The sequence below is a fragment of the Marmota marmota genome, unplaced genomic scaffold, assembly GCF_001458135.2.
Source record: "Marmota marmota marmota unplaced genomic scaffold, marMar, whole genome shotgun sequence".
Classification (NCBI taxonomy): Eukaryota; Metazoa; Chordata; class Mammalia; order Rodentia; family Sciuridae; genus Marmota; species Marmota marmota.
The window spans coordinates 7,423,490-7,438,322 of NW_025999853.1; the positions used below are offsets into that span (position 1 = coordinate 7,423,490).

The 14,833-nt window shown below is 38.6% G+C and overlaps 1 protein-coding gene across 2 annotated transcripts in view; it reads left to right on the top strand.

Annotated features, from left to right (window-relative positions):
* The window catches only part of Slc41a2 (solute carrier family 41 member 2), a 135,950-nt gene that overhangs the window by 77,508 nt on the left and 43,609 nt on the right, over nt 1–14,833 (top strand). For both annotated transcript variants that reach the window (XM_048802829.1, XM_015482823.2), the window contains exons 8-9: nt 6,130–6,277; nt 11,539–11,618. In XM_048802829.1, coding sequence (XP_048658786.1) covers nt 6,130–6,277; nt 11,539–11,618 — 228 coding nt within the window. The remainder of the gene's footprint in view (nt 1–6,129; nt 6,278–11,538; nt 11,619–14,833) is intronic.

The following is a 14,833-nucleotide window of genomic DNA, read 5'->3' on the forward strand; positions in this document are numbered from 1 at the left end:
TTATTTTTGGGGGACTGGGGATTGAACTCAGGGGCACTTTACCACTGAGATACATCCCCAGCCTTTTTTGTTTTGTTTTTTGAGACTGGGTTTCACTAAGTTGCTGGGGCTGACCTTGACCTGTTTCAGGGATTATAGGCACATGCTGCTGCCCCTGGCTAGGATCCTTCTCACTTTTTAAGGCCAACTTCATAGATTTTCCTAATCTTAAGTGATCTTTTCTGCTCTGAATTCCAATAACATTTTTTTTTAAAACCAGGGATTGAGTTTAGAGGCACTTAACCACTGAGCTACATCCCCAGCCCTTTTTATATTTTATTTTGAGAACAGGGTCTCAGTAAATTGCTTAGGGAGGCCTCACTAAGTTCCTGAGGCTGGCTTTGAACTTTTGATCTTCCCGCCTCAGCCTCCAAAGCCTCTGGGATTATAGGCATGTGCCACTACACCTGGCTCCAATATCACTTTATTGGCACTCCTTTTCTGACATTCTTTAAATTTAGCCAGTGATTGTAGCTTTTTGTATAAATACAGTATTTCCCTTTGTGCTGGTATAAGCTTTTTGAGGACAATATAGTTTTTATTTTATTCTCTGTAGTATCCTATAATACCATATATGTAGTAGGTGGTAAATAAATAGCACTTCACCAAACACTTTATTCATTTTGAAAGTGCTCTAGAAGTAATTTGGGAAGTGTTATATGTGTTCATAGAAACAGAAGATAGATAACTCTTGGAATGATTTGGCACAATAACTGTCCAACAATATAATGGACTATAGCAAAAAAATACTTTTGATGATGACATAGTATCAGGGAGATTCTTGCCAAAGCAGAAAGTATATAAAGATTATTGCTGCAGGAAAAAAAAAGGGTAATATATCACCAGAAAAGATCTATTTCAAATGGAAACAGGAGAGGAAATAGTAACCTAAGCTCTGGATTATGAGATTATGATATATTTTTGCTTGTGGAGGTATTTCGAGCCTCCACAGAAGCATTTCTATATTCACTTGGTAATTTTTTTTTTGGGGGGGTGCTGGGAATTGAACTCAGGTCCTCACATATGTAGGCAAGTTCTCTACGCCTAAGCTGCATCCCAAGCTGTTTTAATTTTTTATTTTAAGAAGGGGTCTCTTCTCATTTAACTAAACTCGCCTCAAACTTGCAATCCTCCTGCCTCAGCTTCCTGACTAGCTAGCATTGTAGGCATGCACCATTGCACAGCCATGCAAAACCCTTCAGACATCCAGTAATCTTCAGAAGCTATTGAACTTAACATTGGGCCAGTAACTGAAATACTTGTACATACTGATTCTTGCCCTTTCTTTCTTGTTTACATACCTTTTTTAAAAAAAAATTTCTTAGATGTTGATGGACCTTTATTTTATTTATTTGTATGTGGTGCTGAGAATCGAACCCAGTGCCTCACACATGCTAGCAAGTTCTCTTCCACTGAGCTACAACTCCAGCCCCCTTGTTTACATAACTTTTAAGAGTATTTTTAAAATTCCTTTTCAATACTTATAGCTATATGGCTGTATATCGTAAGTATTACTTATTTTTGCAGTACTGGGGATGGAACCCGGGGCTGTGCTACTACTGAGCTACTGCATCCTAAACCCTTTTTATTTTGAGACTGAATCTGGCTAATTGCCCAGGCTGGCCTCAAACTTACAGTCCACCTGCCTCAGGCTCCCAAGTAGTTGGAATGATAGGTGTGTGCTTCTACACCTGGCATGTAGTATTTATAGACTTGAATAAACTATCAGCTTCTAACTTTTTAGGCAAGATCTGAGAAGCAAAATTTGATTCATTTCCTATTCTTCAAGGTTAGCTTTAAAAAGGTGGCTTAGTTAAAGCTGTAAGTGCAATAGTAATCAGCTTACAGTTATTTTAATCCTGTGAGACTTACAGGGATATCACTTAGTTATTTACAGGGCATTCTAGAGCACTACTGCCTTGATTTGTTGATGTGAGTAGAATCTTAAATTATCCTTGAGAGTCACTGTGCTTGAGTGATTTTTAGTATTGTTCCATCTTAAAGTGATTTCTAGAATGTCAGTTCCCTAAGAAATTGTGAGGATTATTAATGCGCATTGAGAAAAACTTGTTTGCAAATGCCTGTTGCTTTGGTGTGTGTGTGTGTGTGTGTGTGTGTGTGTGTGTGTTGTGCAGTTTTGGGTACTGAACCCAGGATCTTACTCATGCTGGGCAAGTGCTCTACCATGCTTTGTTGTTCACACAGAAGTAGCTAATACATGAAATCTGTCACTCATAATAGCTACATACTTCAGAAGAATTTGGGATGAGAACAAATGAATGCTATTAAAGAAATCATACAATAGTGGTTGAAAAATGCCCCTGTGTTAGTAAGCTTTTCATAGCTGTCACAAAACACCTGACAAGAACAACTTAGAGGAAGAAAGATTTATTTTGGCTCATGATTTCAGAGGATTCAGTCTATGTCCATGGTCTGCCAGGTCGTGGTGGAAACATCATGGTGGAATGAAGTAGTGAAGGAAAACTGCTCAGCTCATGGCCACCAGGAAGCACAGAGAGAGGAAGGGCCCTTCCAGGGCACGCCCTAGTGACCTACTTCCTCCAGCCAGGTGACACCTGACATAGTTCATTCAGCCAGCAGTGGATTAATCTTTTTCATGAATGAATCCATTTTGATGGATCAGTTGGATTAGTCAATGGATTAGATCAATAAATTGATTAATTATGCTAGTTAAAAAAACACCGGAATATCTTTACTAGATTTCACTTGTTAACATTTTACCCCATTTGTGTTATCTTTTCTATTTATGTATATGTATGTGTGTATATATGTGGTTTTTGACAGTGACTTTTTAAAACTATTTATTTTCTTTAATTATATAAAACAGCAGAATGCATTTTGATTCCTTGTACACAATTGCAGCACAAGTTTTCATTTCTGTGTACACGATGTAGCATCGTACCATATGTGCAGTCATAGACATTTTTAAAGATTATTTCCAATGTTAGAATTTATTTCCATTTAAATTTAAAATTTATTTTCTATTGTTAGAATTTCTAAAAATTGGGTATCACATCCATGCAATTCTCCTTTTTAAAGTGAACAATTCAATGGCCACTGTAACTGTGACTTAATTCCAGAACATTTTCCTCACCCTGAAAGAAACCTGTCACCCTTTTGGAGTACTCCTCATTTCCTCCTTCCTCGATAATCTGTTTTCTTTGGATTTGCTTATTCTGAGCATTTCATACAAATGGCATTGGACGGTATGTGACCTTTTATGTCTTAGATGATGTTTTCAGGGTTCATCCATATTCTAGCATTAATCCGTATTGAGTCTGAGTGCGGAATAGTATTTCATTGTGTGGATCAACAATATGGCTCAGTAATGTGAAGTATCTCCATTCACCATCTGAGAGAGATTTGGGTTGCTTCCCCTTCTGGGGTTTTATGGATGCTGCTGCTAGGAACATCCCAGTCAAGTTTTTGTGTAAATGTGTGCTCAGTTCCCCTGGGTGTACGCTGAGGAGTAGAACTGGTGGGGTCGTGTGGGAAGGGTTTAACTTTTTGTGGAACTACCCACTCTTTATTTTAATATTTTTTAAGTTGTAGATGGACATAATACCTTGGATTTATTTATTTATTTTTATGTGGTGCTGAGGATCGGACCCAGTGCCTCACAGGTACAAGTGCTCCCCCCTAAGCCACAGCCCCAGACCCCCAGTCATTCTTTTTCTTTCCTGAGACATTTTCCCCGCTCTTTGAAAACATAGGACAGTGATTCTGGGCCAGGGTGGGTGCTTTTCAACTTCAGATGTCTGTCTAGAGGGTGACCGCTGGGGACGATTTCTTTAGAGTCTGGCGTGCTGCTCCTGTTTTGACCTGACGTGACCTGACCTGCAGAGTAGTGCTTTTCATCTCTGTCTAGTGGTTTTAGTTTCTTTTTGGTCCCATAGAGAGATCGCTGGTCACTGCAGTTGTTTTAGGAGGTAGGAGTGCTTCCTCATTGGAATATTGTTTACCCTTATCTAATGATTTATGAGGAAAACGGAATCCATTCAACAAGTGAAGGTTTTTTTCATCTTTTGAAAAACACTGGAGAAAATGAGACAGAATGTAGCATTAGTCATATTCCTTTAAATGGAAGAAAATGTAAAAATGAGTTTTGTTAGTATAATTAATTGGAATTGGTGGTGGCAAATCCAGATAGCCATGGGAATGAAATTTGTTTAAATGTTATTTTAATATCTGTAGTAATTGCTTGTTCTATCGTACCTGATAGAAAAAGGGGGAAAAAATTGAATTTCTATCTGGTTCAGGCATCTTTAGTCATAGGTAGGAAGATCTTAAATGTCTTCAGAAGCTAAATAAATGAAAATTAAAGATAAGAATTGAGGTAAGGATTGCTGAATTCTGTTAGATAATAGAAAAATTAAGTAACATTTAATCTAGGCTGAAGGCTACAAACAATGACTGTGAGATCAACCTTTCTTGAAGTTATAAAATCATTACTAAACACAATATGTATTAAAGTTATCAAGAAGAATCCAGGGTATCCTGTCTGAAATCTTAAAAATAAAACTTTGATCAGCTAAAATGCTATCACCAAAAATGTCTTGGGATGATATCTAAGTGTTTAAATAAAGGATATGCAACTTCCAACCATGGGGAGATTTAAATTTAAATATAAAAATATTTGCAAGTCAAACTCATGGAATTACTAATTTTATGCTAAAGAGGCAGCACGTATTTATTTTATATACTTATAACAGCCTACTAGAGCAATATGTCAGTCTCCTAATTCCATTTCAAAATTTATAATTAAGTAATTGACTTATTGTAGTTTTTAAATAGATTTCTTACCAAATTTGTTTACATTATATGAATATTTACAAAAACTTAAGTCACCATATCTATACATTTAGTTTATTGGATTTATAGGTTAAGTACTTGAAAACTTCTGTAAGATAAAGTGAACTTTCTGTGTAGAAAGTCTCAGAGTTCCAGTGGAATCAGATATTCTACCTGATTCTTGGTTGGTTGCTGGACACGGTGGGTACCATGTTCTTGGGTGTCTGATGGTTTTCTGCATGTGGAATGTTGGACTTGATTCTCATGTGCAGCCATTTGTGAACTAGCTGAAGCTTGCTAAGCCTGATTTAAAGTTACTTTGAGGCAGGTCCATAGCAGACTTTATTCTAGGGCTAGTCCTACTAGAAGGGTGTGACCTTTTTCAGGTCTCTGCTGAAAGCTCTCAGTGTTCAAAGAGACCTCTCCTCTCTTGGGGGTTAGATCTTGAATGACTTCCAGACCTTTGTGAACTCTGGGAAATCTTCAGTTTACAATTGCCTGGTGGTTCTTGGCCAGCCTTGGCGCTCACCCCGAGTGTACATGGCTCACAGCTTGGTTCTCAAGCTTGCTCTGACAGCTGCCTCTTCTGTGGATTCTGCCTTGTCCATTCCTGCTGCTTTAGCAGCGCTCTGCCAGAGTTCTCCCTCCCGGTGCTGTGGTCTGTATGTGTTGGGGTTCTTGGAGTGCTCATCTCTTGTCTTCCCCTTCCCTCAGGAATCCTGGTCTGGTAAGGTCCGTTGTCAAGTGCCTGAGAACAGTGCACACGCATATTTTAGACATTTAAGAAAGCACATTTAAAATTTTGTTTAGAGATGGCATAAATCATGAGCACCAAACAGGACAAATGGCCAGATCCAAAGTCAATGAAGTAGAGAGGTTTTCTCTATATGTAGATAAGTCCAAGGATGGAGAGGGAATGAATAATTGTGATCAAGTGAGATTCTTCACAGACAAGGGTAACAAAGTCTTGGTAATCTGCTAAACGTTAATCTTTTATTGTTGTTCTTGAAATCCTTAGATGTATTATTGCTGTTCTCATGTATGTCACACAGCTGTTTTGTGATAAACATTTGTGAATTGAAGTGTTAGTTTTCTGTTACATAATTAAATTTTTAAATTTTGCCTACAGTTCTATTTTTTTGCAAGTTTATAGAACATGTAAGGCATGTCGATATGTTTGCTTGCGTCGCATCTTCTAGTAAACTCATACTCTCGATAATTTGTATTTGCTACTGAGAGAGAAGACAAATTGAAATGTCTCTTTTTTCTTAATTTTAGAGACCTATTACTACGTTTCTCCACTAGTTGGTGCCTTTTTCTTGGCCCTAACTCCTATCTGGATTATAATAGCTGCCAAACATCCAGCTACGAGGACAGTTCTCCACTCAGGCTGGGAGCCCGTCATCACGGCGATGGTGATAAGTAGGTTAGTGCTAAAGTGTGTGTGTATGTGTGTGCATATTTCAAAATGGCCTGTTTTTATTTCTTGGATTAATCATTTTATATAGCCATTTCATAATTCTCTCAGGTAATAAGGGAAGTTACAGAAGTTATTGAAATCAGTAGATGTGCTGAAACTATCGGCCATGAATTTCAAACTTCTCTTCAACAAGAGCCTTACTGGATGGATAAATAAAACTGTGTGTGTGTGTGTGTGTGTGTATGTTTGTATTTAACCCAACAAATACATTACTTATTTTTTTAAATATATATTTTTAAGTTTCTGATGACCTTTATCTATTTATTTCTTTATTTATATGTGGTGCTGAGACTCAAATCCAGTGCCTCACACATGCCAGGCAAGTGCACTATGGCTGAGCCCCAGCCCCAGCCCCAGCCCAAGACATTACTTACTTTGAATAGTAAGTTGTAAGTGTCAGAAAGCCTTGGAAATGTACATGCCATTTGACTCATCCAGGATTCTGACAGACTTAAAAATATAATTGAAGGTATATGCAAAAGATATAATTGCAAACATTCTCATCACAGTGGAGTTTTTAATAAGAAAAAATTTAACAACTTTAAATTCTAGCATCCAGATATCGATTAAATAAACTGTAGTATAGTCATAAAATAGAATATTAGCCATTAAAAAGAACATTATAGAAATACTAGAGAGTAACTTAGAAAAGAGTATGGATTTCCTATAAACATGGTAAATTAAGACACATTTGTCTTTTTCTTCCCTGAAACTACTAAGATGACGGAAAACAAAAATGCTGTGAGACCATGGAGACAAAGGGGAACTCAGAGAGGGTAGCAGGTGAGATTCTCCAAACATTGAAAGATAGAAATCAGAGCAATCGTGGGTAACAAACAGGCGGAAAGGAAACAGCTGGAAGTAGGCATCTTTTAGGAGCAAACTGGTGGGACTCTCAGAAACCCAGGGAGGCGGAGGACATAGAGGCATCGGTTCTCCTGAAAGCTGGAGTGAAGGTCGGGGGGAAAGCGTAGGGAACAGCTAGACCCCAGGCTGAATGCCGCCTCCCCCTTGGCAGAAGGAACCCTGGAGAGGCTACGTCAGAGAGGCTCCAGGTGCCAGGACGCCTGCGCAGGTGAGGAGCGGATCAAGCACTGTCTGGAAGAGAGGAAGAGGAGGGGAAGGTCCACGGGGACTGGAGAGAGTCACCCACTTCCTTTTCTCTGTTCATAAAATCCTGGTGATGAGGCTATGCCTCCAGGCCCAAAGAAAAAAAGTTAATTATTTCTGAGGAAACTTATCAGCACAAAAGAAAATACCTGCAGATACTGACCCTTATTGTCCCTGTGGTGGAAGGGCTGCAAGGCCACATGGTGATAGACTGCCCATGTCTCCGGAGCTACACGAACACTGTGCGGGGCCCTGAGGGAGCAGCAGGCAGGAAGCATGGCCAGGCATGTGGTGAAGGCCTCCAGTATGCAAAACCGACTAACATAGGTACTCAAAGAAGGGCAAGAGCTCATCAAAAAACCATCATCGTGTCCTCAGACTAAGACATGCTGTGACATCCAGAATGTCAGAACCGACTATTAGGGGAAAAAAAAAAAAGAGGCAGGAAGCACTCCTGCCTCCAGAAGCAGATGAACTCTCCTGGACAGTAGAGAGCAAAGAGGTGGACAATAGGAGGCAAATGATAAGGAGAGAAAATTACCTGGAACCTGGTTTCCAAATTGAAAGGGCCATCTAGTGCGCATGTCGTCATAAATCACAAGTTCCAGAAAAAGGAAGTTACACATAAAGGTCTGGGTATTGTTATGCCAGATTCGTGGGACCCCAGTAGACCTCCAGGAGCGGAATCTGATGCAATCACACAAGAGTCTTTATTGCAAGCTCCAGCCTGGACTCACAACCGTTTCCAACGCAGCAGTCCCAGGGAGTGAGTCCCGATCCTTTGTTCAGGGAGATTTTATAGGTTTGGGGGGATACTCTATGCGTCACAAAATCACACAGCGGGAAAATCAAACAACGACTCTTAACATTGATTAGCACATTCACCGGCAGGAACAAGTTGGGTAGGGGTGATTGGCTAGTACAAGAGGGGGATTCGTTTGAACTCATTGGTTTAGGCCACGAGGGGTGTACTTGCTGAACTACATGGTTTCCCAACATGTTATCAACCACCATAAACTACTTGGGGGTCATCTGGCATCCCCAGGTATTTTCCCTGTCTTATGCTGATTGGAGGTTGCTAGGGGGGTTGCTGTGGGCCCTCACCTAGCCTAACTGAGTCAGGGATATCTGGCGCCCCAGACCGCTCCTATTATTTACAGACAAACAACTCAGCAGGGTGGGTATGTACTTAGGAGTCCTCTGTGGGTTTTTCCAAGGACAAGGTCACACCCCCTTCCTTAGGACAGGCCTTGAGGTAGAAGCTGCTGTTATTCATTTTTAAAAATAGAATCACATTAGTTTCTCAGTATTAATATGACATCTAATAGCAACGCCAGAAATGATTTCTTCAAAATTCCAAGGGTTAATTATTTTGGACATAAAACAGTCACAGTATCAAATAAGAGAATGTCCACAGAGCTACACGAACGAATAAAAATAAAAACAATAAAAAGAAAATTCCGGACAGGCAGGATCTCATAGAATTTAGTTCCCATATGCCCTTTCTGTTTAAGCTGATAAACAGAGTCATCTATCAACGTGAGGAAATAAATCAAGAAAGAACACAAGAACAAGGAGTTCCATTCTGTGACACTGTGTGGTTCCTTTTTCTGTAATGTAGATTGCTTTTTCCAGTGAAATTTTGGAACTTGGTGGTGGTAATAGAACAAGAGGCACGTGAAGGCCCAGCCTGGCAGCAGCTGTGCCTGAGATCTGGTGGCCCATGCAGTTGTCAGGAGGGGAGTGGGCATGAGAGGAGATGTCTCTAAGAATTGAGAATCATGGAATTGATTGGATGCCTGACATGTTGATGTATTTAGAGGTATTTCATTGACTTTGCTGCACATTTGAGGCTGAATTAGTAATACATCAGGCAAAGCAAAAGTACATGTGAGGATGTTTTGTACACTAGGCTATGAATAATGATTCCATTGTTATAATAAAATCGACCCTAAATACTTCACCCAAATTATAACATAGCCACATCGGCAGGATGAAGGAGGAAGGGATTTGTGAAAGCTCCAAAGTAGGGAGAGATTATAAGAGGCTAAATCCTCATCTGCCAGAGCAGGAAGTCATTAGAGAAATGTCTAGAATTAAAAATGAGAAATACAAGCTGGAGCATGTTATTTAGAAACCGAATTAAATGCCAGGAGAAACGGCTAAAGAAGTTAAAAAGAACTCCCAGTAGAGGAAAGGATCTGGGCTATGATTTTATTATAAAGCTTTGTGGTCCTTTCAGTTTTCCAATAATGTACCTTTGTTTGATAAAAATAAAATTTAACAGAAACAAAACTTTCACAATTTGATCTAATTTTTATTTTTAAAAATATACATTAAAATGTTTGGGGTGGGGTTGGGGAGATTTGGGTGCAAATATTCATATTTTTTGTTAGGTCTACTGTATAGCATGGTGGCCAGAGTTGATAAGAATGTATTGTATTTTTCAAAGTATGTGATTGTTATGTGAATTTTGCCATGTTAATTGACTTTGACTCAGCCATTCCACAATGCATACATATTTAAAACATCATTTTGTACAGCATAAATACATGCAATTTTTACTTGTCAATTTAAATAAATAATTAAATAATAAATATATAAATAAAAATATATGCAAAGCTATATACCAACATGCTAACAGTATAACTCTGAATGATATATCTAAGATTGGTTTTTATTTTCTTTTTGTTTGTATTTTCTAAAATTTTTTTAGTAAGTTTCATTACCTGGGTAGCAAAACTATTTAGAAATGTTCATGTCATATTTACATTATGAGCTTTGCATTTTGACAGGGAGATTTATTCTTTGACTTATAAGTAGTTACATAAATACACACATAGTACCAACTATATAATGTATGTTATATATACATAGAGTACATATACATATATATATGCTATATATAGTATGTGTATGAATATGTAGTATGTGTTTGTGTATAACACACACACACACACACACACACATACTCTATGGGCTTAACATACTAAATATTTCTAAGGACTATTTTTAGACCCTCTGGTATCCCTTTCTAATGGAACCTCCACAGTTTAAGCATATCAAGCCAAAATTAATTTATTTTTCAAAAGAATTAAAATAATAAGGAAATGATCGTTTCCTAATGTTAACCATCAGGTAGTGGTAAGACATTTGGTCTGATTTTTTTTGGCATGCTAGGCAATAGAGTGCCGTGGGACTGGCGATGCTTTATAGCACATAGGCCAACAGACTGAAGTTGACCCATTAAGGGTGGCCTTGGCCTCCAAGTCCTATTGAGACATTGAGTGTCTGGCTCATTGCTTTATTATATTAAAAATAACTTTGGTTTTTTTTTTAGACTTCTTGGGATCAGTTCTTTCTATGGTTACAACTTATTATTTTAATTTACTGATGGTAAGACACGTCTCAGGCATATCTGTTTTCAGCACAATAAAAATCATCCCTTTAAACTGCTTACTTCAAATGTGAAAAGATACTTTTTTTTTTTTTTTAAAGAGCAGGTTTCACTAAGTTACATAGATTACCTTGAATCTGTGCTCCTCCTGCCTGAGCTTCCCCAGAAGCTAGAATTACAGGAGTACACAGCTGCACCTGGCTCAAATAGATATTTTAAAAAATTATTCTATTCAGAGAGTGGTAGGTGATTTCAAATATTAATAAGCATGGAAGGATATAAAATGCTATTAGTCCACTGTTAGTCTCACTCCCTAGAAAAGGACATGGTTAATAATTTCTTAATTTAAAGCATGTACTTATTCTTTCAACAAGTGATTTATATGGAGATCAGAGTCCTGAAATTTGGGGCTATAGCTTATGCCATGTTTTATTTCCAACTTTTTACCGTTTTTCCCCACTTTTAAAAATTGGTGCCTAAGAGTTGTACGTGCTGACAGGAATTGTTGTTACATGTTCATATGTGCCCACAGTACACAATTCCAACTTTTTACTATTGATATTGATTTATATTTTGAATATTTTTATTCTGTTTTTAATGTATGTAAGCATTTTATACTACAAAGTGTCTGTAGGTACAGAACAACTTCAAGTTCCTTTTTCTTCCTCTTTCATAAATTATGTGATTTTATTTCTTTCAGCATTGGGGGCCTTATTCTGGACACAACTGTATCTGACCCAAACTTGGTTGGGATTGTTGTTTACACTCCAGTTATTAATGGTAAGAATTATATGTGCTGTTTTGTGATGCTATCAAATCTTTATATATTCTTAGGTGCTAAAGGAGTCTCACATTTTAGGAGATCTATCGTCCCATTCTTTCCACCAACTCCAAGTTGTTATTCAGAAGGGAAATTACCTTCCCTAGTCTCAGAATGTAGGACACATTTTTAGGATGAACTGTTTTTTAATTGAGATATAGGTTTGCTAGGCGTACCTGACTTGAAGTCTAGTATGGCCTTGGGCCTGTTTGCTAACATGTTATTTTGTTGCTGCTTTTGCCAGTGGGCCTGGGTGGATTAGAATTAGCAAGGTTTAACTATTGCCTGAGTCAGTTCAGTTCATTAAAATCTGTCACTCCTTTGCTGATCCCTTTAAAATCTACCTTGTGTTTTTTCTTATCTGTGAAACAGGAATATAATACTTACATTACAGAGACTTTTTTAATGAATTGCACTTAATAAGATCATTTTAATCCAATCCTACTGGCTTTGGGGATGGCTGTCATTAAATTGGATTTTAAGGGTAGCCTAGACCAATATAATTTAAAAAGTAATTCTACCTGAGGAATAACACATCACAGGATATATTACACATTCAATATAAATTACTTTTCTATATTTATGTAAAATAAAATGTCATACAAAGGCAAGTTCTCCAAAATTCTAATCAAGTTTCTACTGATCATACTAATCTTTGTCTGCCTTATAGTGTCCCACACCCCCTTAAAAGCATCAAGCTGGCTCTTCTCTCTGACCAGGAAATGGCCAGGCATTGTTTATTGGCCCCTTAACAAGACTTCTTCATCCGTTGGTTTATTTACATAACAAGCGCCTCTCCCCACTGTAGGTAAGGTCTCCCTGAAGCCATCCACTAGAGTGATGAGTAGCCTTCCTGACTCACTCCCTGTACCCTGCAAATTAAATGTCACTAAAAGACTGATCTTCCTTAAACTTTGTTTTTATTACATCAGTCATGAGATGAGCTTAGCAGTGGTTTTCTCCTGTGTTTCAAGTCACGATCGACTTCGCCTGGCCTGGCCAGCGTCCAGACCCTTCTTCTGCTCTTGGACTCGGTGTTTCTTCCCAAAGGACACACACAACTTCTTCTGTTATCATTCTGACTAGATTCATGTATTGTTCCTGTAAAGGCTGTCTGATTTCCACTGCCTGGAATGACTCCCAATTTCTGTCTATTCAAATTCTCTTCAGTGAATATTAATTGGAAAATTCATTAGCATAAATATTTTCCAATAATGATTGTTAGAGCCAAATTGAACAACATTTCAGTGAGAAATTTAACTTAAATGGCCACAAGGCCTTTATTCACAGGCTTTAATTAGTATTTCCATTATTTCACTTTTACCTAAGAGACCTCTCTGGAACGTCAGGAAGGGCTGTCTTTGGAAGTCTGGCCATGATACATGTCGTGGTGATAAAATCCATTTTGTGTCTCAGTGAGGAAACCTCTTAGTTGAGTGTCACACTGAGTTCTTCTGACATTAAATTCCACTCATAAAAAATCTTCATAGAGAGCTGGGGTGTGGCTCAGTGGCAGAGCACTTGTCTCACACATGTGAGGCCCGGGTTGGATCCTCAGCACCACATAAAAATAAATAAATAAAATAAAGGTATTGTGTCAACTACAACTAAAAAGTAAATATTAAAAAAATATCTGCAGAGAAGATTTCCTCCCAATTCCTCAAGTAAGCTGGAGCTTTGGAGAATTGAATTTCCTTTTAAATTTGCTGAGGTGGACTATTTAAGGGACCCCTGTTGTTCTCCTCCTCCTGCTCTTTTTTCATCGTTTACTATTTAGTGAGCCCCAGGAACTCACAGCTCTTTTATGGATACTACATTATCATTTAATCTTCACAAGAAGTAAATTGCCCGATGCCTCGTATCCAGTAAGTGGTGAGTCAGGGTTTAAACCCAGAGCTGCTTGGTCCCTAAACCTGTGTTTCCCCGGCCCTCCACCCCTGAAATTGTACAGCTATTAATTACTTCTTTTCTCAGGTATACAAATACATTGTTTAAACTTTATCTGAATTGATACTGTGATTAGAATATCTCCCGAGACTTACCAGCATCTCTCTAATTATCAGCGTTTTCCAAGTACATTTTGTGGTAACACTAGTTTCTGTGAGTAAAACTTGGAAAGGGAGTTCTGTGGTCAGTTTGGTAAACATTAGGTTAAACAGATTTTTCTACTACAGGATTCTTATAGTCTTTATTTTAAAATATCATTTTTGTAAATCTCTGCTTTGGGTACTTCTGCCAGCTCGGGATTAGAATTTCTGGATCCAGCTTTCCTACAGGCCACTTTGGGAACCACTGACCTATGGCTGATGGCCTGCCGTATTTTATCTGTTCAAACAGAAATATACTACTTTACATTTCAGAGAAGAGACCTCGGTCAGGACACGTGAATCGCCACTCTTTCTTGTGTTCTTTTTGGCATACATTCTACGTTGTTATAAATCCTGTAATACATTGTGATTGTGCTTTTAAGAGTTTTTTAAGAAGATAAAGGAGAAGGTGCTATCTTCTGTATTCTCGTGAGGCTGACATGTGCCGCACTCCTCTCTCCTGTGCGCATCCATCGGCACCGGGGACCTTCCATTTGATGGGCCAGTGCCTTCCGTGTTTCTGGAGGGCAGTCTGCGGAGGAGAGAGGCTGTCGGCGCTGGTCTTTCCTTTCTCTCCACCTCTGCTCTTGCCTTTACCACTGTCTGTTAACCCTCTTTGGCCAGTCTCGGAGGAGGGGCTGGCTCTGTCCAAGAGTGACAGGTGCACCTGTGCCACTGCAGCTCCGTGGGACCCGCCCTCCACCCGTTATTGAACTCTCCCCTGCCTTCCTCTGTCCATCTTTTCCCTTTGCCTGCGCGTGTGATCAGGTGGCTCCCCATGCCCCTGCCATTCTCGGAGAAGTCCCTTTTATTTCCTTTCACTGGTTTCCGCTTTCTACCTGCCTCTTTTTAAAAAAATATTTATTTTTTAGTTGTAGTTGGACATAATACCTTAATTAATTTATTTTTACATGGTGCTGAGGATCAAACTCAGGGCCCCACATGTGCAGGGCGAACGCTCTACGGCTGAGCCACAACCCCAGCCCATTTCCATCTGCCTCTTAATTGTTTATATTCTTTAAGACTCTTTTCTCTGAATCATCCTCTATTCTATCTTCACCTTTTTTTTTTTTTTTTTTTTTTTTTTT